This window comes from Adiantum capillus-veneris, chromosome 7 (genome assembly GCF_014529385.1).
Source record: "Adiantum capillus-veneris isolate H3 chromosome 7, ASM1452938v2, whole genome shotgun sequence".
Lineage (NCBI taxonomy): Eukaryota > Viridiplantae > Streptophyta > Polypodiopsida > Polypodiales > Pteridaceae > Adiantum > Adiantum capillus-veneris.
This window is the reverse complement of record NC_140937.1, coordinates 55,724,750-55,750,639: the sequence shown is the minus strand read 5'-3', so window position 1 is coordinate 55,750,639 and position 25,890 is coordinate 55,724,750. Positions and strand designations below refer to the sequence as shown.

The window sequence follows — 25,890 nt, the reverse complement described above, 5'->3', positions numbered from 1 at the left end:
CTTCAGTGTGGTCCCATAGGCATAGTCACAAGGGACGCATTCCGGGACGGGGGAACGGGGGACGGGGCTGAAATGGATTTTTAGTGTAAAAAAGAGAGCGGGACGGCAAGTGGGGACGGAAAAGTGGGGACGGGAAGCCCGAAAAAGGGCGTCCCCTGTTACTATGCCCATAGGTCTCACACCGTCATGCAGTACGCCGCTCTAAAATCACCACCCGTCCATCTCTGTATAAGGCTATCTTTCCCGTCTCCCTTGCCGCTGTAATCTCTGGCATTACCTCTCTCATATGTGCGAGCTGTGAGAGGGTCAGGTCATCACCGAGGAAAATACCTGTCTTTTTGAGAGTAGGCCTCTTCCTCAAGAATTCCTTCTTCTCTTCCGACGAGGGGAAGCGTAGTATGAGAGCTCTCCCCTTTGAAGACTCTCCTGGGCCATCACTTTTCTTACCTACCCTCCATGCCTTTGTGTGCAAAGGCTTTTCCATCCCCATCATGGATGTAAGGCTTTTGACCTCTTTCTCCACGTTGTTTATGTCCTTGAGACCGGTCACTCTCACATGCAGTGCTCGCATCCGCCTTCTTTGTTCCTCCTCGAGAGTCATGTTAATAAGCGTCGGTGTACAAGGAGTTTCTTGACCTTTCCCTTTCTTGGCGACCTCGATCCATTTTTCAGCCTCGTCCGCCTTTTTCTGAGAGAGAGAGAGAGAGAGAGAGAGAGAGAGAGAGAGAGCACCTTATGCGATGGTGCACAAAAAGAATACAAGATTTTCTCATTAAGAGAGGCTGTGGGTGTTTTTGCAACTTAGTAGTGGAGATAGGTGGAATTTATCTTGTGCATGACTTCATAGTGCTATAGAAAGACGTATAAATTGTGTTTATAATCAACTGTTTTGTATCTGCGTAGGAGGCATGCGATCAGTTAAGCCACTTGAGAAGCGAGTGGCATAAAATTCAGATCAAGGTTCAAAGTGTAGTGTCTGTACATAGTCAAAGGCTACAATCTGATAAGGATGAGGTTTCATTTGAGAATGATCTGAAGGCGTCAATAAGGAAGCTAGCCTTTACAAACAGCTTACTTCAGCAACAGCAGGCGAGTAATTCGTTTTCTGTTTTATAGTTTTCAAGGACTTACAATGTATATGCACATGAACATTTAAAGTGAAGTGTGAATGTGCACGTGCACATACACATACAAGCATTATTTTAGCTTCTTCTGAAGGCCTGTGAAAACTGGCTTATGAGACAAATATATATAGAGGTGGTGAAAACACAGAAGCGACTAGCGCGAGAATAAAAAAGTGTGTGATGGGTACATGAATTGCATACTAACATGGGAAAGGGTGGGAAACATGATTACAGATGAGAAAAAAGAAAAAGGGGTGGGAAAAGGAAGTCATCTTAGTTTGCAAGTGCCACCTAGAGAGCACAAGATTGTTGGCCCAAAATTACATCAAATACAGAATATTTTGAGTTTTAGGAGCCGATCAAGGATCGATGGCCCAATTGTGGATACAATGTAATAACTACACTATTACCCTAGAATACACTCGGTGCATGTTGGAGAGATTGCCAATTTAGTCTATAATAATTCCTCAACTTGAATGGATGATCTGCTGAATGCAAGTAATTTTTGAGTAGTGATGGGTGATTATACAAGGAGGCAACACAGTTTTCCAGACTCGTATCGGTAAAAATACCATAGTCTGCCAAACGTTGGGAGAAATGGAGTATGATACAAATACTATATTTGACTCACCAAGGGCTCACCCAAATCAAAGTGACAAGAAGGAGCTGAGGAATTTCCCATCATGGTTTTAACTAAGTGGAGATAGATGTCTTCAAGTGTTTGAATGTCAGAATGTTTATGTTGCCATTGCTGAGGGTGGTGACGTGTTTGCAAGCTCTTGTAGATGTGGAATAGAAAGAAGAGGAGGAAAGGTGAATAAGAAGACTTTTGCATGTTCCAACCATATCTATACTCAATAACCTCCCCCCCTTAGGCATTGGAGTCTCTCTTTTGATGCTTAGCACTAGTAGTTTGCCCATGAAGTGAAGTGCTGATTACTCCAAAATGATGAAAGCATTTTAGTGCCAAAGAGTATGTAAGTGTACTATTATCGTAAGATTTATTGAGAAAAGAGGCTTCAAGGGAGAAGAGATCAAAATTCTAGTTAAAGGAGCTTAGCCTGTTTGCCAAAAGTTAAGAAGGATGGGGAGGTGCAATTAAATGCCTTAGAGGAGGAAGTAGACAACTGTCTTAAAGCTCGCTTCATCTATCTTGTGAGCACTACGAATTTCCATATTTCCATCTTCCTTGAGTGCACCAAGAAAGATGGAAATTGGAGAATTTCGTGTTGATCATAAGCCTCTAAATGGACATTAAGAGGAATTCATACCCTCTTCCTTTCTTATGAGATCCAGTTGCAGCTTATGAAAGATTTAATGTATGTGATGGTTTGTTTGATATTTTAAGCTTTAATTCAACCGGATCAGAACAAGAACACCCTTATCACATCATGCGGATGCTTTTGTTGTCATAGGCTTCCTTTTGGTTTCATAAATGGCCTTGCTTGGTATCATAAGCGGGTCAATAAGGTGTTCTCTTTCTCTCTTGACAAGTTTGTGAAGTGTCCTATTGATGACTATTGTGTTTATAGCTCTGGAAAAGATCATTACTCAAAGCTTGACTTATTATGATGAAAGTGGAGGCGAGTTCAATCCAAACAATTCTATCTTGCTCAACCAAGAGTGAGATTTTTGGAACATTGATTAGAGCCAAGCATTTTGATAATAGTTATATATAGGTTTATCAAATTAGCTTTCAAGCCCATTGCGTTATAAAAGCTGTCAACTTTAGAACCACACAGCTTAATGGCAAGCCATAGGTAACAATCTGTTCATGTGCAATGAACAAAGGTGTAACAAGCCACAAGTCCTTGTTAGCTTGGAATGTGTGTGCATGTGTATGTCAGATAGTTTACTATAGCTGTAAGAGGTAGAGGAGCTCTTATGGGTCTTGATGCCTTTGTGTTGTAGCTCACACGTGGAGAGTAGTAGGAAAACTATGTCGTGGTTTCTAATGTGGGTGCTCCTTAGTGCGGAGCAGGGTTGATGCTTTCTATGGTAGTACTGTAGAGGGCTCTTGAGAGGAGTGAAAGGGTCTTTAAACTGCCTTAGTGCGGAGTAGGGTTGATGCTTTTTGTGGTAGTACTTTAGAGGGCTCTTGAGAGGAGTGAAATGGTCTTTAGACTGCCTTGGTGCGAAGCAGGGTTGATGCTTTCTATGGTAGTATTGTAGAGGGCTCTTGAGAGGAGTGAAATGGTCTTTAGACCGTCTTGTATGTGTCGTGCTAGAGCAATCGCCTTGTTAGACTGCGTTAGACTTGCTAGAGCATACTTACCTGTGCCTCGGGGCCGGGCACCAAATGGATGCCAAGTGTGTAGATATTGATATTGTCTAAAGGGTGTAGTACATCTTCCACATAGTTGCCAGGAGTTTAGAAAACAAGAAAACGGAATTGACTTGAAGTAGGAGAAATGGAATTCAGGGCTCGAGAGGAAATGAGGAAACACGAAACGAGAATATAATAAAATATATAGACAAACTAGATAATATATTATAAAGAGATGTTAGCTATAGCCTATAGCACATACATGACTCCATGCATTGTCTTTCATCATGGTGGCAAACCGTTGTAGATTTCGATTGATCTTAATTCATCAATCCCTCTGCGCGCGTGTATGAGGCTATTCACACATGTTGCTTGCGAGAGGCAAGGATGGGATCATCTTTTGGCTTCAGCATAAATGATTGATTTATGGCGGTATCTGCATTCTTTTTAGCATGTTGCTCCTTCCTCCTATCGCGTACGTTTGGATTGTTGGAACGTGCTTAATTTACAATAGTAATTTTATATGCAACATGAAGATTGATTACACCTTGCACCTATCAAATCATCACTCTATTTTGTTGACTTTGTACTTTGGGCAATCCCTTTGTGATCGACCTCTTTCTTGGAAACGTCTACTGCATATAAACAATGCTTATCTTAATCATGGCGTTTTGAGATATGATTTTTGAACTTATTCTCCCATTGCTTGCCCAAATGCATCTTGATCTTGATGTTGCCTGGTATCGCTTTGCTATTCGGGTGCAAAGTGTAATTGAGGACTATGGTAAACATTAGATGCATTGCACTCGGGGGATGTTAAGGTTGCGAGACACGTTTGTCAACGGTTGCAGGTACCGGTTGACTCGCGGCCTTTGTTTCAATAAAAAATGTCAGAGTTGTGTGAAGATTGTGTATGTATCCACCATAATGACAACCGAAAATTGATAAATGGCAAATGTGTGCTCGTCAACGGGTTTTTATGGTTAAAGACTATGCTTCGAAACATTTTTTAAGCATCTGCATCGTTGGGTTTCCCAAGACGTTAAAGGTGTTATGCTTCGTTCAGGTTTTTGGAAATCATCAAAACAAAAACTTGTCGATGTCATGGTCTCACATTATCGATATGTATTTGCTGTTCCTTCTCAACCATCTACAGTCGCTCGTCAAGCACGACAATTGTTGCTCTCTTATGTACATGTGATCCTTTCTTCGCAAGATGCACAATGCCTTGAGGAATTGTTCACTAATTTTGAATTGCATTGTTCGTTGCTTGCATTGGGTTGTTGGCGATGTCCTAGCTGGGATGGGCGTACTGTGGAGTTCTTCCTTTCCTTTTGGCAGATTAATAAGCCCTTGCTTTTCATGCTAAATGCGGCATGGGAGAAACAAGATTTTCTATTATCTTGGAAAGAGAGTTTGCTCAAATTGTTGCCTAAGCAAGGACTTTGCGAGCAATTCTCTCACTGGCAGCCAGTTACTATGATACTTGTGCCTATATGGTCTCAATTGACTGTTTTTAAGATGTGCGTATATCGAGTGATTTGTTATGGCACGGAAATTATGGGGGCCCACGATCAGCGTGTCCTTCACTCCCTGCAGCGCCTTGTCGCCACTGGGATGCGAATGTTACTCGGAAAGGGAGCAAGGTGAACCTTTGTAGGGACGACAACTCTCCATCACGAGTTTAACATACCACCCGTACCTGCCTTTTGTGGGGGACAACGAGCAAGGGCTTTCGACAAGTACCAAGGTGGAAAGGTACGTAGTGTACGGTACGGTTTAGGTACGTACTGAACGTACTTCCGTACTGAACCAACCTTTAGGTACGTACCATTTGTAAAAAAAGACAATTACACTAAATTTAAGTTCATAGACCTTTCAAAATTCAGCCTCATTAACAATGCAATGCTTAAAATGAACATATTGATCAAAAAACTTAATGACTCAAGACTCAATACTCAATGAGAAAACCAATGACCATAAATCATAAAACCAAATAACTACAAACATCATGTCCATGGCATCAGCCACAAGTCGGCATATACCATACAAACTGAATCAAGATCCAAAACAAAGTACTGTGAAATACTACAATGCCATAATAACAATAAAAGTCTGTTGCAGCCTGTCCTCCAAAGCATGCAGTCACCAGTGTGCACTAAGACGTGCGGCCTCAAAAGTCTGTGTCAAATGCGGAAGATGAATCGTCGGTAGAGAGCAAGCCCCCATCATCAAGGACATTGCCCTCCTCATCAAACTCAGGGTCAGGCTCAGCATATGTCAACTCTGGTACAAGCACCTCTGCACCAGAAGCCTCCTCAGGCATATCAGCAATCTTTGCATGGATGAGCCGGACAGCTTCATTCGCTCGCCTCCGAATGGAGCGAATAGGAAGCTTCCCCCTGCGAATACTCTCTCGTCTCACAGTGTCTGGATCTCCTCCCACTGTGCGTAGAGGAAGGCTAAGAGCTCGTGCACGTGATCTAGTGACACGACGATCCACGCTCTCGAGCTCTCTATGCAGCTCTCTGAGAATCTACTCCTGCTCTTCTCTAATCTGTCGGTCCACCTCCTCTGGTCTAGGATCATCTACCATTTTCAGCTTTGTCGCATCAACCTGTTGAAGAGTAAAATAAAGTTAAACTGACTTATTTATGGCATATGCTTGCAGGTTGAGTTTACAGTGGCCAACATCAAGATAATTACCTGTTTGGGTTGCCCCAAAGAATTGTAACTCCGCACGAGCCTCATGTTGGCTCTGCAATACACCAACTTCTCCAACTGAGAAGTGCTAAGGCGATTTCGAATCTTCGTGTGTATGAGAGAGTAAGCACTCCAATTGCGCTTACATGCTCCAGCCGAGCAATCCTGCTCAGTGCTCAAGCAAGAACGCAATCATCAGCAAGAGAGTGACAAGTGTCAAGTAATATAAAGATGAAGTTAGAAGTTTAAAATGATATATACAATGTAATCATGGATGGCAGTTTCCTAACCTGAGAAAGGATACGAAGAGCAATGTGTGAGAGGTTGGGAAGACCAACTCTCCCATACGAGTGCCACCACGTCAAAGGATACGCTGGGGCTTCCTTCCTAAAAGAAACCGCTCTCGTGAAAGAAGCTCCAATGCCATTCATGTAGTTGGTGAATTCCTTGTCTATCCCAAGCTGATCATCGTCTGAAAACATGAGCCCAACATACTCTGATTGTTTTGTGCTAAGCAAGGTATCACTCCATAGCTCTGGCGACCTGTAGAGAGGATGAAGCATGGCAGCCATCGCATGTATGGGACGGCTTATGAAAGTCCAACGGCTCTCAACACATCCCAATAAATCTGATCGGCTGAAATATCAAAACAACTTGTCAATACAAGTTATAACTTAAGACTTGATGATTAAAACAGACAACCATTAGAACATGAGGAACCCTTACCGATCAATAGTCAACAGATTGCATTTGGAAACGTGGTCTTTCGTCTGCATAAACAGATGATAGACTAGTCCCAAGGCGATCCCTCCATATCCGTCAAACAAAGGAGGACGTAGACTTGCTTGAGTGCCACTGAAAGAGCGTGCACTTCCTGCCAAAAGCTCTCATCAAGGATCCGCCTTTGCAAGTATTTTGTAGATTCATCCTGCGATCTTGACATGCCTCGTCATTTTGGATCCACCACTGTCTGGAGTAGTGGATCTCTAAGTTTGTAGAGCCTCTGTAAAACGAAGTAAATGTAGGCAAACCTGGTTTTTGAAGGTCGAACCATATCCAAAGTGCTATGGCTGCGGAAGATAGCAAGAGCTTGATGTTTCTTGCGAAAGAATGTGGTGACCTTGACTACATCTGCAACTATGGGCTGCACCCATGAAAGTTTGCCAATATCCTCCATGAGCAAATCCAAACAATGTGCAGCACATGGAGTCCACACTATGCCAGGAAACTGTTGCTCCACCATAAATCCCATTGCCTTGCAATTAGCTGCATTATCTGTCACCACCTGCACAACATTCTCCTTGCCAACCTCCTCTATGGTTGTTTTGATGTGACAAAAAATAAACTCAGCCGTGATCTTTTCCCCTGCTTTTCCTGCATCCACAGCACGCAAGAAATAGGTGCCCAAAGCAGAAGACACAAGGATATTGATTATGTGTCGTCTGCGTATGTCTGCCCAACCATCTGAGATAATGGTGCATCCAAACTCCTTCCATCCAGCTTTCACAGGCGTAAGTGCCTTGTCAATTAAGGCCTTTTGTTCATCTAACATAGTGGTGCGCATCTTTGTGTAATCAAGACTTGTCCATGTCTCAGTAGGCCCCACCTGTGCAATGGCTTTTACCATTCTTTTCCACTGATCTGTGCGCAAAACATTGAAAGATATGTTGCACTCTATAAGAGAACGACATATCTCCATCTCTGCCATCCTCTGACGCTCTTTCACCCAAGCCAGAGAAGAGATGCGACTAGGCAAAGTGGTCTGCGTTGGTGTTTCGGATGTACCTTTTTCACGTGGCAAGGAATCCTCACCTTCACCACCAACACGTGCTCTCTTCCTGGAAGTAGGGGGTTGCATGGAGGCCGAACCTCCTCCAACCTCTGTCTCCGCACCTAAAGACTCCAGCTCTCCAACAAAAGCATATGTAAAGCATCTTGTGTGTTGGGAGCACCTCTCAAAGCAAGAGCACCAACAGGAAAATACTCTTGAATAAGCTGCTTCCTCAAAGGTGGTGGTATTTTCTCACATGCACCAATCTGATCAGTGCACCCGATGCTCGTCAAGTGCTTTTTGACTCGCATAATAGTGTTGGTGTATTGGTCCCCACAATACTTGCATTGCCATAAGCGTCTGCCAGAACCTTGCTAAGAAGTGGACGTGATGATGCTCAAAACATTGGTGTGGAGCGACCAGTTGGGGTTGGTTTTACGCGGCATAATGAATCCTGCACATTGCAAATGCAAAAGAGTGCACACACATGAGGAGTACGGAGTGCGAGAAGAGTACGGAGTGCATGGAGTGCATGTGCATTGCTCTGCAGACTTCTCTGTAACAGAACAGAGACTCTTTTGCTATAGTGGTCGATTAAAAAAGCCTAAGGCTTCCCCCCCTTCACACTAATAAGCCCAACTGAAAGGGCTCCCTAGCGGAATTTGTCCGAGCAAAAAATGCCCAAATTTTTTTTATGCTGTATTGTATCGTACGGTACGTACTGTACCGTACGGAATGGTATCGTATGTACGTATGGATTCTAGCCTGACAAGTACCGCGGTTTCATCTACCGGGATAGGCTCCTGGGTAAACAAGAAGCCTAAGAACCAACCGTTCAAGAAGTGGACTTGGACGACAAGAACCCAGAACTCGATGAATAAGTATATCCCAACGGCTGACTTTAGCTCAGTTTGCTACCACGCATGGGACAAGTGGGACGAGAGGCATTTGTGCCTGGCTTTGGAGCCCTATAAGGAGGCCGGCTTTGAACAAACATGTGGATACCTGCTGCAGCTCAATAGGAGCACTATAGTGAATAGGAAGGAGGAGAGAATGCTGACTCTCGCAAGAGTAGGTGGGCTCAAACTAGTGGATAGCTACATGCGCGGACACAGCATTTGCACGCTTTGCTCCCAGCTAGAGGGTCGTTCGCTCTTGCATTTGCTGATGAACTGTTCGGCAGTTGATGAAGCCAGGGGGAGGTGGCTGGACCGATTCAACTCCACCTTCAACGTAATCGGACCTGAAGAAAGGACCGTTATCCTCCTTGGTGGGGAGGCTCGCGAGAAGCGGATGTCGTTATGGGTACCCCGTGATCAGCATTCGAGGGACGGAACCGCAGGGCACGTGCTTGTGGCGAAGTTCCTCGTTGAAGTTGTACCCCAGTATTTGGGTGCTTTGCATAGGCGGATGGGGAGATAATGCTCCCCTTCCTATGATGTTATTTTGAATCCGATCCCTTTGTAGCAGGCTACAATGTCACTTCACAGGACAATTAGTACAGTTTGGACTTTACAGTTGTTGGTCTGGTCGGTTCACACTGGACGGTCTCGTTGGGCAGTGACACGTGGCAGGGATACGGTGGTGTAGTGGACATCATGGCCAGGTCACTACCACCACTCAGTGGAGATAGACTTAGATGCTGTCACTTATGAGCCGTTGGTGGCTCTTTATGGTTGTATATATGAGTAGTAGCGGTTTGGTCAGGATCATCTTTTACGTAGTCGTCTAGAGTGAGTCGATACACACAACACGTCTTCACCATCCCTGCACATCTGAGCCTCGACACCCCATTGCACCTGAGAGTCGTGGACTGGAGCTGAGTGTGCTGCCACGCCAGAGTCTGTATCAGTTCTTTGAGATAGTCGAGTCATTTGTTGTGGTCTAATGCGTTGTCTATTGTTTCTTGTTTTCAGTCTGTTTTGACTCTTGAGTGAGATTGTCACGTACATTGCATTGAAGAGCACCCACTATAGAGAGCACGACACACTATCTGCGCTACAGGTGCTCTCATTTTGGCGATCACGGTGGGACCTCAACTGAAGTCTTACTCTCTGTTGAGCTCTCTCGCCTTCCTCCAACCAAGTCCTCGTCCTTGGTCTAGCCTTCCTCATCCCTCGTCCTCTCTCGCCTTCGTCCAACCAAGTCCTCGTCTAACTGAGTCCTGGTCCCTCGTCCCTGGTCCAACTAGGTGGTCTAGTCACTTGCCTTGGTCCTCGACCAAGTGGTCTAGTCACTTGTCCCGAGACAGACGTGTGTTCACTGTGTTCATTCTCGGCCACAGTTGAGGGTCTTCTTGCTCAAAGTTTGGTGGGTTGTGTGGTGATGCATGACACATACAAGGCGGTCATTTGAGCATCAAAGCGCACTACTAAGCCCTCTAAAGTACTACAACGGAAGGCGTCAACCCTTGGTACCTGGTAGAAGTCCACCAACCTCATCACCCATACCTCCACATACAGCCTCATCCATTCCTCCATCCGGTTCAACATCTTCCCGATCACCTTCCCCCGTTAAGCTCTCTCCTATTCTGTTACAACAGGCTATTGAGCAACGGGCTCCTGAGCAAGGGGCCATGGAGGTGTTGGCTAGTGTTTTGGCCAAGGTAACATCAAGTTCCCTACCTTCAAAGGACTCTCTTTAGAAGATGCTGACGACCATGCAAGGAGGTTTGTATTTCTCTGTAGGGGTCGTGGTCTTAACAGAGAAGATGCTTATTTGGTACTCTTTCCATCTACCTTGGTTGGCTTCGCAGACAAATGGTATAGCCAGTTTACAAAGAACCATTTTGCAACTTGGGCAGCCTTAAGACAACAGTTCTGTGCAACATTCAAGCCAGTTGAATACCAGGAGAAGGTTTTGGATGAGTTGGCCAACATGGTGCTCCAGCCAGAGGAGATTTTTGCAGAGCTTATGACTAAAACCAAGTCTCTGGCTGCCAGGCTTCCCCAACAACCCAGTGAATTTATGGTTAAGAAGTGGGTGGAGAAGGTGCTTCCCAAAACTTCTCAGCAAAAACTCCGAAAGAGTCTCCGAACTGACGCCACTCTGGAGGAGTTCATCGCAACTGCTACTAGGATAGAGGGGGCTAGGAAGCTGTTCAACAACTCCTGTTCAACAACTCCCCTCACATAGAGACCTCCTCTGTGGCTTCGGAAAGTCCTGCTGATCCATTGACTTCTTTACGTAGAGAACTTGAAGCCCTAAAACTACAATGTGCTCTTCAAGAGGAGAAATGAATCTCTCTTCGCCAGGAGAAACCACCACATCTTGATGCTTTGGATCAAATGAAGTGAGAGCTAGAAGAGCTTCGGTCTTAGCAGGAGACTAAGGCTATGGTATGGTGCAGCTCGTGTCGCTCTCCAGGACACCCTCCACAAGACTGTCCCCTTCGGGCTTATTGCCACTTCTGTGAGAAGTCTGGGCATGAAGACAAGGATTGCTACTATATAAAGGGATTACGGCAAATACAATAAAGTCTAGGTCCTTCTCTTCAACAAGGGTTAGCACCTGCATCCAACATGGTGTCACCCTATAGCCATCATCAGAACCCGATGCCACCTCTGTTGACAACACCTCCTATGCAAGGTATGCACACCAACTTTGCATCCCCTAGCTTTTATCATGCTAGTACTCCTTCAGTTCCCCAAAGCTTGTACACGTCAGCATCCGGTCCCATGTAGCAAGGGTCGAGACCGCCTCGCCCCTCCAATAGGCCAATTTTGTGCTACAGGTGCGGGGAGTATGGACATTATCAAAGCAAATGTCCGTTGCCAGCAGGGTCTCCTCCTTGCCGACATTGTCCTGAAGCTAAGGATCACTATATTAAGGACTGCCCAAAACAACGAGCATCCACACCTGCAAGCACAAGCCAGAACCATCAGGAGTTTACATTCCCAAAGCTTAACCTCATTACAGTAAGCACCATTCCACATGCCCCGCGTTCCACTCTTGTAGTTGCCTCTCTAGATGGGTTGAAGCAAGTGGAAGAGCCGATTGGTGTGCTCACACGGGCACAAAGAGCTGCTCTTGGTCTCAGCCTCCCTGGCGGTCCAATTTTTTTATCTCTAGTCACACAAATGAGTCAAACTCCCTTAGTAACTGACAAACCAGCAAGTAGTGCAAGAGCCAACCTACCTCTCTTCTATCAGATATTGATGGTGCTTTCACGGAAGCAATAGAGGACTTGCAGAAGCTTAAGATACCAGAGCAAGATCTGATTAAAGGAGACAAGCCTACAATAGAGTCCATCTTGAAAAACACCTTTCAGCAAGTGTCACTACACGACATGCTTCGACTTGATGCAAATTTTAGAAGTGACACCCTTTCCATCATCCAGTCTCTGTTCCCTGGTGCATGGCCTAGTGACGTGCACCTACCTGTGCAGCCTTGGAGTCCTACATGATTTCATATCCAGCTGCTCCCCTCACCGACTACAAAAGTCCTTGTCTCACTGTGTCTATTCTTGGGCATCAATTCTCAGGCGTGATAGTGGATGGTGGATCTGGGATCAATTTGATGGCAAAATTTACTATGTTGGCCTTAGGTCTGTAGCCTACTCGCCTTGCTCCATTCACTGTTACATTGGTAGACCAGAGAACAGTCTACCCGGTGGGCATAGTAGAGAAGGTGCCTCTGATGGTACAAGACTTCACATTTAGCTTGGATTTTGTGGTGGTCAGTCTTCCTCAGGTGGAGTGAGGATTTCCTTTGCTGATTGGTAGACCATGGTTGCGGCATACTAAGGCACTTCATGATTGGGGAAATGACGGCATGTGGATACATACTCTTGGCTCCCCCATGCAACCAATTCGGCTCAAAGGAGATATGGATCCAATGGTTCATCACAGCTCATTGTCAGTACAGTCCAACCTCGACCCTGAGCAACCCATCCCACTTGACTGGTCTGATGAAGACCTGCTGCAGTGGTTGGAAGCTACCACCTCGATGCCATGCTATGTGGTCTCGATTCAAAACCCACATGTGCTGGTAACACTCTCTCTCCCAGCTCCTCAGGCGGACACCAATGTCTGAAGCCCTACAGCAAAAAGTGTGCAAGTCGAAGAAGTAAGTGTGGTAGTCTCTGATTCCCATGATTCAAATGTTCCTCTAATGGAAGCCGTCGGCCTTCGTGAACCTATAACACATCACCGAAGGGGGAAGAAATCTCCCCTGCATGAACTCGCCAATGATTTCCCCCTTCTTGTAACATCTCCCAGGTTGGACGTCACACCCCCTCAAAAGCACCCTACTATGTCTGTGTTTGAACATTTATCCTTCGAGGAGCTTCCACCAGGATGGTTACAAGTAGAGTATGCAGAGTTTCCAATCGATCAAACACCAGCACATGATGTCTCCAAGCGCCAAGAGGCAGCCCACTTCTCAACTTCTGAAGTACCCTTCACAGTTACATCTCCTGACCCGATCAAAAAAGTCAACCTGGGTGACCCTGACAACCCTCAGCATGTCCTCTTAGCAGCTTGGTTATGGGAGCATCGCGCATTACTTGTTTAGGTAGTTTCTTTTATATACTCTTTTAAGGATGTTTTTGCTTGGTCCTACAAGGATTTGGAAGGGATCCCACCAAAATTGGGTCTCCACACTATCCCTCTGGTTGAAGGGGCTAAGCCTGTAAGAGACCTAGCTTATAAGCTCAACCCAAAGTATGCTGAGACTATCAAGTTAGAGCTAGAAAAAATACAAGAGACGGGGATCATTGTACCTGTGGAGCACTCTGAGTGGTTATCACCCATGGTGATAGCACCTTAGAAGCAGTCCAATAAAATCTATGTGCGTGGATTACCGCGCTCTCAACAAGGTAACTCTCTCAGATGGTTTTTCCACACCTATCACTGAGCGTGTGCTAGAAGATGTAGCAGGGCATGTATTGTACAGTTTCATGGATGGGTTTAGTGGATACAATCAGTTGGGCATCCATCTGGGTGATCAGCTTAAAACGGCCTTTGTGACTCGTTGGGTATTTTTATCTACACTAGGATGTCGTTTGGGTTGAAAAACCCTCCACCTTCCTTCAATCGAGCAGTATATCTTATATTCTGTCCTTTACTTACGGATCATCTTCGCATCTTCATGGACGATTTTTAGGTGCCCAATGTTCAACCCCAGTGGAAAATCATGAGGAGCACCTCGCTTAGCTCTTTGTTGTCTTCCTCAGGTGCAGAGAGGCACGACTAAAGCTCAATCCTAAGAAATGTCACTTTTTGGTCACTGAGGGCACACTTCTAGGCCATGTGGTGTCTGCCAAAGGTTTAGCACCCTGACCCAGAGAAGATCGTGGCAATCTTGAAGTTACCACCTCCCATCAACCCGAAAGGTGTTCAGAGCTTTTTAGGCCACACAGGCTATCATGGTAGGTTCATACGAATGTATGCACAGGTGGCTCAACCATTGACCTGACTCACTAGTGCTATAGTACCCTTTAAATGGTTAAAACCTGAGGTTGAAGCATTTGAATACCTCAAAAAGCACCTCACTGAAGCACCCTATTTTAGTGGCTCCAGATTTGTCTCTCCCTTTTCATGTGCATACTGATGCCAGTCAACTGGCTGTGGGGGCCGTGCTGACTCAGCCTAGTAAGGAGTACAATCTGGATCGCCCTGTTCACTATGCAAGTCGCTTGCTCACCAAAGCAGAGCGCAACTACAACACCACAGAAAGAGAAGCTTTGGCTATGGTGTATTCTTTACAGAAGTTTGGTCATTACTTGTTAGGGGTTAAGTTCACTATCATCACGAATCATCATGCGCTACGCTATCTTTTGAATAAACCCCAAGTTGCAGGAAGAGTCTAAAGGTGGCTACTGATATTCCAGGAATTCGATTTCGTAGGAGTTCTGAGTCTAGGCAAGCGGCATCTCATGGCTAACCATCTCTCTCGCATACATACAGGTGAGCCTGATATTGGGGTTGAGGATGACTTTCCGAATAGTCATCTCTTTAAGGTCGACACGACTCCAGAATGGTATGGAGATGTGTTACATCTGCTCTCTACTTGCCTATATCTTGAGAATGCTTCTCCCTTGCAAAAAAGAACACTATTGTTGAAGTCTAGACCCTTCTCTTTGATTGGCGGACAACTCTATAAATCTGGGCCAGATGGTGTGCTGCGCAGATGCGTCTCATGAGGTAGACCACATTCTGGAGGATGCACACAGTGGTCCTACATGTGGCCACTACCTTGGTCACATCACGGCCCAGAAAATCTTACAGACGGGCTTGTGATGGCCCTATATATTTCGAGATGCTATTGCTCATGTCAAGATTTGTGATGTCTGTCAGTGATGTGCGTCCAAGCCTAGCAAGCAATCCAATCGCCCTCTGCAAGTATCTATGGCGTGGTTGTCCTTTGAGCGATGGGGCTTGGACTTTGTTGGTCCAGTTGCTCCACCTGCTCAACCAGGCAATCGTAAGTATCTCCTGGTAGCAACGGATTATGGAACAAAGTGGGCCGAAGTGTTGGCTACCATCGATTGTACAACTGTCACTGTCGCAAAATTTTTGTATGAAAATATTTTTTGCAGGTTTCGGTGTCCTCTGGAAATCACCAGTGATCGAGGTAGTCATTTCGTCAACGACCTGATTTCCACACTCCTCACAAACTACAAGATTTTTCATCGCAAATCTTGCTCGTACTAGCCTAGAGCAAATGGGCAAGTTGAGAGCACTAACAAAGTGTTGGTCGTGCTTCTCAGGAAAGCTTGTCACCTACATTCAACATCTTGGGCTTAGGCTATCCTCGGCACAATTTGGGCTTATCGCACCTCTTTCAAGGCCACCACCAACTACACCCCATTTTAGCTAACTTTCGGTCTAGAAGCAATTGCACCATATGAGTTCAACTTAGGTTCAACAAGAGTGGGAAGTGTTCGTGTCACAGCGGGGATTGCTTCCGCAAACCTCTCTTGTCTCTCAACAAGAGAAGAAAGCAGGATCTTAGCTTCACATGCCCTCCAAGCTGAGCAACTTCGTCGCAAAGTGTGGCATGATCGCCATCTCAGAAAGCCGAAACTAACGCAAGGTTCCCTGTGTTACTGTATCAAGCGAAATACTTGAAAAAAGCAAAGAAGTTGGTTCCAGCTTGGCAAGGACTATACATGGTAATGGAGATTCTACCCAAGGGGTCGTACAATTAGTCACCCTTGAAGGAGTTCCTTTGTCTTTAGTCAACGGATCTAGGAGCAAAAGCTATCATACTGCATGCGGACGGTCAAGTGTCAAAAATCAACTGTCGATCTTCGTCGACTCCTCAACCCTAAACTGGATCTTCATGTTCCCCATCACTATCTCATACACCCTCTACTTCTCCCGTTTCTACTGCTTGCATGGGCATGCTTCTAAAATTTGGAAAAAACCACTCTCTGTAGGTATCTCTTGTACCCTCTCTTTCTCTTGTCCTTCGTTGCATGGGCATGCTTCTACAATTTGGAAAAAACCACTCTCTGTAGGTATCTCTTATACCCTCTCTTTCTCTGGTCCTTCGCCACTCTAATGAACGTGGTTATAAATTTTGTAGGACTCCTTCTTTGAGGATATTAGAGTTCTCACTCTTGTTGATGTTCACTTTGAGTCATCAATTTTCGTTGATTTTCGTTGGTATTTCTTGATTAACACTGCTCGCTTCACTCTGCTTGCTTATTGGACTTTGATTTGGCTTACCCACTATCTCAGTTGTTTAATGCTTTATTAAAGCATCTGATCATCTCTAGTGCTCCTAACATGGCACTAAATTAATTTTGCTATTATAGAGGTCTGCTTTCTCTAGTGGGGTCTCTTGTGGGTGTGCCATTTAATTGTTTAGTAGCAATTTAAATTTCGCATTTTATCTCTTTCAAGCAGTAGGACTTACCAAGACTTCTGATCTGCTCTTAGCCTTGTCTCGAACTCGTCGTCGAACTCATTCTCGACCTGCCTCTGTTGGCCTTGACCTCGTCTGCCAACCTCGCCTCTCGCCCTTGGCTCGCCCTGGTATGCCGTGTTGGACCTTGTCCTTGTTGGGCCGTGTTGGACCTTGTCCTTGTTGGGCACTACCCTCCCCTGCCTCGCCCTCGCCCTCGCCCTCGCCTTCGATTGAAGACCTCGCCCTCCCCACGCCTGTGGCCTCGCCCTCGCGGCTGCCTGCGGGCCTCGCCCTCACCCTCGCCTCTGGCCTCGCCCTCGCCTTCGCCATGGTGGGCCTCGCCCTAGGAAATCACCCTCGCCCTGTTGGCCTTGGGCCTCGCCTTTGCCCATGCTGCCTCTCGCCCTCGTCACTGCAGGCCTCGCCCTCGCCCTCGCCCTCGGCTTCAACTGTCTCTACGTAAGTCACATAAAAAATTAAAAGCATATACTTACCTGGCTTTATTTTCCAACTCAGCGAAAATCAGCCTCAGTTTAATAAACATAAAATCAGCGCAGCATGAATTCTTTGCAAGCGTTTCAGCAAGGATTCTCTGCAAGCGTTTTCAGCCAGGCAACTTCCTCTTCCCTCGCTGGGTTCCTCTCTCCATCGCCAGGCGTTCCTCTCTCTGTGCTCCTTGGCCACCCATACCCTGGATAGTACTTGAAGATGGCAGCTTGACCTTGACCTTGCTAGATGTATTTGGTTGTGGTCGAAAACATGTATCTTAGTGTGGTTTAGAGAACATGTATCTCAGTATGGTTTAGGGTGCAACTCTCCTCAATTGCGGAAAATAGTGGTGTATGTATCAGGTGAGAACTTAAGAACATAGGTTTTACAGGTTTTTAAAGATTCATCAATTGCAGATTCAGTCCAAAAGATTCTTTGGTATATTGTATCAATATGGTTCGTACTCGGAATCGAGAGAAGCACCTCCAGTCGGAGGAAGAGTCCTTTGCCTCTTCGGGGGATAGCACTGAAAAATCAGACTATACCCTGAGTTCAGAGCAATTGTCCGGAGAATCTTCAGAGGAAGATTTACCCCAACCAGTCATTGCTGGCATGGTCACCACTCTCAAGGTGCCTTGCCCTTCTGGTGCCATCTCGAAGGTACCCTTACTAATGATCTATCATTTACAGGCGCCAAACCCGGCACTCAAAGATGTGTTCTCTTAGCAGCAAATGATACACCTGGGTCTCCAAAATTTGGCTCAGGCCGATTTGTCCTGCACAATTTCCAGCGCCAAGCTGAGTGTCCTCTTGCTTACTTTTCCAAAACTAAATGGAATTACCCTTATTGTGGAGGATATCAGACATGCTATGGGGATATTGAATGTGCTGGAATCTCCGCCCGCCACAAAAACCTTCTCGAATCTCTCCCACGAAGACATTGCAAATGCGTGCGAAGAACTGTCGCTCCACTCACATGGAGATTATCACAGGAATCAACAGCTGTACTCAATTTTACAGTATTATTTTTTACTGCGTGCACCAGAAAGAGCAATAGTTTCATCTTCTCCAGCTTCTCCAGGAATATGCGATGCATTTTTTTGTCTCTGTCATTGCTTGCCGTATCCGTTTCACCATCTGTTGTTGAAGGCGCTACAGGACATGGCAAAAAGATTTGGGACTCAATGTAAAGGAAAAGCAAAGAGGTTCAATTGCTATGCAGCCCCTATGATGTATTGGGTAGTGCAAATTATGCATCAAAAAGCAAATGCAACGGCTGTTCTGACTTTGCAAGATGATGCGAAAGAACAAAGGCCGTTCCAAAATGGCCAAAGGGAAAGGCACTTTATGCAAGAGGGCAAAAGTACAAAAGGATTCGACAACGGAGCTAGCAACACTACCCTTCCCTGAATCACAGGTTAAAATCTTTGACGTCAATACCGCAAACCCAAGAGTGAGCATGACTACTTTTGCGGCCTCCTCTACTCTTACACCACCTCTTGTGAGTAGTGTTGCAGGCATCCAAACACACTCTCCACTGGTGTCGGCAGTACCACCTACTACTACTACTCCTAGTGCAGGGGTACATAAGGATACTGCAGGGGCATCTAGCTCTGGGCAACCTGACATGTTTGCCAATTTTGCGTCTCAAGCCCACAGACTTTTAGATGCAGACGGAAGAGCAATTTCAATGATTATAGATGCAGCCATCTCATTGAAAGGTACTAACGGTCTACATCGCGCTGTCTATGACATTATGCAAAGAGAAGTGCGCAGCCACCTTCAACAATTGATGGATAGGGACATGTTAATTGCTCAGGCTCAAGATCGCATAAAGATTCTTACTCAACACGTACAATTAAAAGAGGCAAATGATATGGCCGCAGTTCAGGAACTTTCTCTTGTGGTACATGTAGTGTGTCCCTCATGTGCCAAATATCAAGCTATAGCCATTTCACAAACAGCTACAGCTACAACTCCGAGTTCTTCGCAAGTTCCTGCTATGGCACTACAGACGGACGTTTCCAAAGCTCATTCAAGGGATTCTCAAGCAGCTGAGAAAACAAATCCTACTACTATGGAGTCTAAGCCAGCAGGATCGGCGTCCTCACAGTTTCATGGACCCTCTCTGGCTCCCCCTCCCAATCCACCTCTTTCCCTCCGTCCTTCTACAGCTTTCCTGGTTTCCCACCAATTGTCCCACCTTCTCAGCCTACTCAATCTTTTCCTGGGTTTGCACCTGTCCCACCTTCTCAGTCTACTTAGTCTTTTTCTGGGTTTCCACCTGCCCCTACTCAGTCTGTTGCTGCTCATGTGGTGGCCACTCCATATCCAATGTACCCTCCTCATGGACACTATCCCCCACCATACACATGGCCTTCATCTCCTTATCCACCTTTCTACCAGCCTTGCCCTCCTCCATCATCCGACCACCAATAGATATATCACCTTTTGGAGTTTTTACCAATAGTAGACCTGGTTGCAGATCTTTCAGTTCTTCAGTTTTCGCTCTCCGGGACGGGGAGCGGTCTTGTGGCGGGCAACCTGTAGGATGCTACAGTGTCACTTCATAGGACAGTTAGTATAGTTTGGACTTTACAGTTGGTCTTTGGTCTGGTCGGTTCACATTGGACGATCTCGCTTGCCAGTGACACGTGGCAAGGATACGATGGTCTAGTGGACATCGTGGCCAGGTCACCACCACCACTCAGTGGAGATAGACTTAGATGCTGTCATTTATGAGTCGTTGGTGGCTCTTTATGGTTGTATATATGAGTAGTAGCGGTTTGGTCAGGATCATCTTTTACGTAGTCGTCTAGAGTGAGTCGATACACACAGCACATCTTCACCATCCGTGCGCATCTGAGGCTCGACACCCCATTGTACCTGAGAGTCCTGGGGTGGAGCTGAGTGTGCTGCCACACCAGAGTCTGTATCAGTTCTTTGAGATAGTCGAGTCATTTGTTGTGGTCTACTGCGTTGTCTATTGTTTCTTGTTTTCAGTTTGTTTTGAGTGAGATTGTCACGCACATTCCACTGAGGAGTACCCACTGTAGAGAGCACGACACACTATCTGCGCTACACCCTTCCGAGGGAAATGATGTAATTCTCCCCAAGCTAAGGGTCAACTTCACCTAAAAGGGGTTGGGAGGTGCAAAAGGGAGACACCACCAACCTCAACAGACGCCACCTGTGAGCCGACGCCCTTCCAAGCGGGTATGGCATTTCCTAGGGAAAACCGTCGGGTGTCAAAGGTAGTTTAGTGAGGTGAGCGATAAGTTACCTGGAGGAGGCAACTCGAAAGGGAAGACCGAAGCAAGTCCTGCAGTACCTCGGCCTCTGAACAGAGGTACTTGGTCGCTGTCACGTCCAAATCAAGTTGGCGAAATGGGTCTCTCAAGCGATTAGTCATGGCCCTAAGAGTGTAGATAATTCTGGACTCTCGTAGTTCAAAGGAAACTAGTGACAAAAGCGTCTGCCTTCGGTTTTTGCGTGCATAGTCCTGGTCGTTCTTCTTGTACACTTTTTTGGTGTAGGAGGGGAGCGGCCGGGCGTGCCCTACCCGACTCCTAGAACAAAACAAAAAAGTATGGTTTCATTCCACATCGTCAAATCATGGAAAACTCGGCTAATGTTTTGATTGTCATGGAATATCCAAAAAAAACACAACAAGATGTGGACTACTGTGCTACTACGATGCGATGTCTAGGATTCGGTACTAAGTTACTCAATATAGTTTATTTAGCCAATATAGGTTATTTCTTGTATGCTTGCAGTACGTCTTCAGGGATCCTTGAAGATGAATTGACGGAATCTTGGCTGTTCAGTTAGGCATGGTTGCCCCCTTAGTGCTTTGTTGTATGCTATTGTCACTCACCCCTTGTTGATGTATCTTGATCATTTGACCTCCGTTGATCGTCTTCATGGTTTGCAGTTACTCTTCGGTGAGAACATTATTGGGCAAGCTTATGCAGATGACTCATTGTTTATTCCTCGCAATCAGCAGTCTGATGGCCTTAAGAGTTAACTTTCACAAATCGAAGCTTCTGCCACTTAATTTTTGTGAGTGCCATAGTTTGTTGTGGCCATGTGAGGATGTTCCTCCGAATGTGCTTGCCAGGCATTTGGGGTACCCAATTGGATGGAATGTCACTCACTCAAAAAGTGGATTGGGTTATGCAACGTTTAAATGTCAAATTGCATTACTAGAAATTATCCACATGGCCATTGCCTGTTCGCCTTCGAATCGTTTAAAGTATCTTGATGTCTCACGTTCAGATCTATTTGCCACTGATGCATTAGCCTCGTCATTGTCTCGCTTCTCTTATGTTAGGCATTTTGTGTGGAAAACTCATGCTAAAAAGAAAGGCTTGCGCTTGATGTTGATGGAAAAACTTTGTACTTCTAAGCATTTTGGTAGTCTCAATATCTTGAACATGTGCATGCATGTTCTTGCTAGGAAGCTATGTTGTTGCCTACCCTTGTGCAACAAACTTAGCGTTGGACTCTTATGTTTGCTTACATGTGTCAGCATGTTGCTACTTCCTCATTTGGTCATTGGCAATCATCTCTCTGGGAGGTTGTATTTGGCAAGATGGAAGGGTACATTCTTGGATGACCTCTTACTTCCACATTAATTTTTGCTTGGAAAGAGGGTACATATCATTTATCATGGCATGCTTGGTGGGAAGGGAGTTTGCTTTGTTTGGAGAATCTTCATTGGAGTTTGGCATTCTTTCTCACTTTGGTTGACCGCTCGACTCGTCAGGCATACTCCCTCTCTTGTCGTGGCATTCGTGTGGTTGATGATGTGGTTGATGAGGCCGGCTACACTTTTGGGTTTCCCCTTGCCGCTCGCTGTTTTGGATTGGGTATCCATTACCATCAGCTTTGGAGAGAGCTTCAACACATGCTGGTTGACTTTTTATCCAGTTCACCTTTGGCTGATGGTAGTCACATGTCTGAATGGAAATTTCGGAAAACGCCTTTTGAGGCCATTTGTGCTAGTCGAGTTTATGCTCTTCTGCTATCGCGGCCTTGGTTTATTGACCATTGGAATGCCCTCTGGTACATGCACTAGTCTGATATCTGGTGGAGGAAGCCTCTCTCTGCCTTGTGGAAAAGCCGCTTGCCTTTGAAGGAGCGATTGTTTCTCTGGCGTTGCTTGCTTGGAGTTCTTCGGGTGGGCGCTTTTCTCAGTGCATGTCATTTCCGCTCTTCTCGTTGTGTCCGTTGCTTGACTTCGGAAGAGACTGTTTGTCACCTGCTTTGGGATTGTTGCATTACTAGGGATTTTCTTTGCCTTGTACGGGGCCCCGTTTCCCAGCTATAGTCTTCCACAAACGGTTTTGGCCTTTTGGCGTTCTTCCGCCCACCTTACAACAATTTGCGGTCTAGGTCTTTATGTGGGTTAGATATTGGGCTCATTTGACCTTGTGGCGCCAACGTAATGGCTACATGTTCCACCGCTTTGACGCAGATCCTTTGCCATTCTTCAAGGTTTCCCTTGGGCAATCTTTACAATTTTGCCTTGGAAGTTGGTGATATCACCACAAAGATACATCAGCTTTCTTATGAATGCTTTTAGCCCTATTTCACAGCCAAACACTTTTGTGTTCTTTCCTTTGTATATGATCTTTTCCGTGGGTTTTCCTTGCCTCGAGGTTTCCCACTAGTAAATCAATTAAATGATCAACAAAAAAAAGTGAATGTTTGTGCGCGCGCGCGTGCTGGGAAGAAGGAGGGGGGGGGTTGGGGGGGGTAATGCAGTGTGCAAGATGTCTTTTGCAACAGACCCATAGTATAAACAAAAGGGGCAACTTGCAAAACATATAACAGGGCAGAATTCGGCCCAAAAAGGGTTCAAAGGCTCTGAAACACGTTATGGAAATGTGAAAACGGCCCGAATCGTTTCGCTGTTCCGGAACGGTTTTGGGCAACTAATGATCTTCCAAAGGCTTGCTCTTGTCTATCATTTGAAAATTATGTGCACAAAGCCAATGTGTATGTGTGAGGTGTCTTCTGTGATGTGGTAATAAGGGTGCTTGGGGATGCATTGAGATTTATCATTCATTTGCCCACAAGACACTTGAAAAGTCATAATAGCATGGTCCGTTGCTATGCCAATTGGTCTCTTAGATATCTCGAAACTGTGGACATCCGTTATTGCTGATTGCGACTCTTATCAAGCATTTCATTATACTTGCTCCAATGAACGTGACCTTGCCTAACTTTTCTGGCACTCTTTGTGATTCTAACATGTCAAAACATCTGATCTCTGCCAATTAAAATACCTAGCCCATGTGCATTTACCAATAATAGAAAATTGTCCCATAAGCATGAGTGCTTCCTTGTCTGTTGGGCGTTCTTACCCATGCCCACCTCATCTATGTCAGCTGTCTAATGTGGCATCATTATGCATTGAAAAAGAACACTATTTGTTTCCTGTCGGTGTATTTAAGTCTTCCGCCAACAGCATGACATCTACAATACTGGTGGCATATGTCATCATATCCTCATACAATGCATCAAACAACAATTTATCTCTGGTGGAGCTATGGAAGCTTCTTGGTGTTCACAAAGTAAGCTTGATGTTACTAGCACACTAACTTTGGAACCTGTCATGGGAGGAAAGTAGCATATTGCAGTGCACATATTACGTTCCTACAGAAATGGACGAGTAGTGATTACAGAGCACCGCTCTACATGACGGTGCGAGACCTATGGGACCACTCTCAGGATGGCAGTTTGGAACTGTAATGGTTCGTATAGACTTGATGTGGGGGCCTTTGAGGATAGCTTCAGAGACAGAGACATTGTTTTCTACTCAGAGACTCATCAGGCTCCAGGACAGTTGATGCCGCACATATCAGGATACAGATGGGAGACAGCTTGTAGGAAATGCACCAGAACTGCACATGGGACTAGAGGATCAGGAGGTGTAGCAGTTCTTTTCAGAGAGGAGCTCCAACCACTTTTGCACATAGTTCGGAGAGATGATCAGGCCAGATACTTGTGGGTGAGGTTGAGGGCAGAGACTGGACGTTTCTTGTACATCACCATATGCTATTTTCCTCCCAGCACTTCAGTATATGCTTCACCCAGAGGACAGTCTCCTTACTCTGCACTTGATGATGATATCTGGGAGTTCTCCAGAGATGGAGACATCATACTCTTGGGGGATTTCAATGCCCGTACAGGCAGCTCACAGACAGTCTTCTATGACACATCAGAGGAGATGCTTAGAGAGCTAGAGCCAGAGGAGTTGGGACTTGAGAGATGCTCACACGACAGAGAGCATACAGAGTATGGGAGATACCTGAGAGAGATGACGACTACTCACAGTTTAGCCATACTGAATGGCTTAACGACTTTCCCATTGTCTACAGGTTTTACTTGTTTTCCACATAGACATGGGTCCAGCACTGTAGACTATGTTCTGACACATCCGAGCTTTATCTCTCACATTCAGGATTTCACAGTGGGGCCCAGGCCAGTTGGGATAGCAGTAGATCATGCACTTTTAACATTATCAGTCTCCTTTGAGTACAATACATCTCAGGCCTCACGGGGTGGTGGACATACACGCTATACTTTTACACCAGAGACTGACTCAGTCTATGTAGAGGAGATACGTAGGCTTTTATGCACATCAGAGCCAGTATACACAGTGGAGGAGATCACATCTATGCTGACAGTGACATTACATGGGGCAGCGACAGAGGCATATCCACACACTCAGCCGGGGCAGAGACGTCTTTCTGGGCACATGCCTCAGAACAACTGGTATGATGAGGAGTGTAGACAAAGGAGAGCTCAGATACAACGGGACCTTACATTGGGAGTGATCACCTATAGACAGTCTCGCATTGCTACACGACGACTAGTGCGGCGGAAGAAGCGAGCTTTCTTGGTCCAGATGGAGCAAGATTTATATCAGCTCTTCCTTAGTAGAGATTCAGGAGAGGCTTGGCGTCTATTCCATGAGAAGTCTCCCCCACCAGTGATTACTTCTACAGAGATTTGGGGGCAGTATGCAACATCTTTATACACTGTACTTGGACAACCACCATTACCAGACCCACCACAGCCATGTCCGGCTACGAGCACCTTCTTTACCACTGAGATGGTAAAGGAGGCCATTGACAGGATGAAGACCAGACGGGCACAGGATCATGAGGGTTTGGTAGCAGAGCACATTATACATGCTGGGGATTTGTTGGCAGAGATGCTTGCACGGCTATTCAACCGTGTCATGTGTGAGGGTCTCCCTGAGTCTTGGAGATTATCTACTATTGTACCTATCTTCAAGACAGGTGACCCCACAGTGCCGGGGAATTACCGTACTATCATGGTAGGACACACATTGGCACGGTTATATGCATCCATCCTCGAGCATAGGCTGAGCAGTTGGGCAGAGATTATGGGCATACGAGCACCTGGGCAGGCTGGTTTCAGAAGGGGTTTCTCCACACTAGATCATGTCTTTACACTCAGAGCTATCATGGAGGAGGGTCGAGCACATGGTAGACGGATATACTGCAGCTTTGTGGATTTTCGCAAAGCGTTTGACACAGTGCCGAGGGCCAGATTGATGCACCGGCTTATGGAATTGGGGGTACCCACAGAGCTGATGTGGGGGATCATGGCATTGTACAGTTCAGTGATGGGTCATGTACGCA

General features: G+C 45.8%; 1 protein-coding gene across 2 annotated transcripts in view; it reads left to right on the top strand.

Moving 5' to 3' along the window:
* The window catches only part of LOC147453887 (uncharacterized), a 59,671-nt gene that overhangs the window by 22,958 nt on the left and 10,823 nt on the right, over window positions 1-25,890 (top strand). Inside the window, exon 9 of one of the 2 annotated variants that reach the window (XM_086515952.1) lies at window positions 904-1,089. The exons of the other annotated variant lie outside the window; for it this stretch is intronic. Within the exon in view, the coding sequence (XP_086372078.1) occupies window positions 904-1,089 (186 nt within the window). The remainder of the gene's footprint in view (window positions 1-903; window positions 1,090-25,890) is intronic. 2 annotated transcript variants of the gene reach the window in all.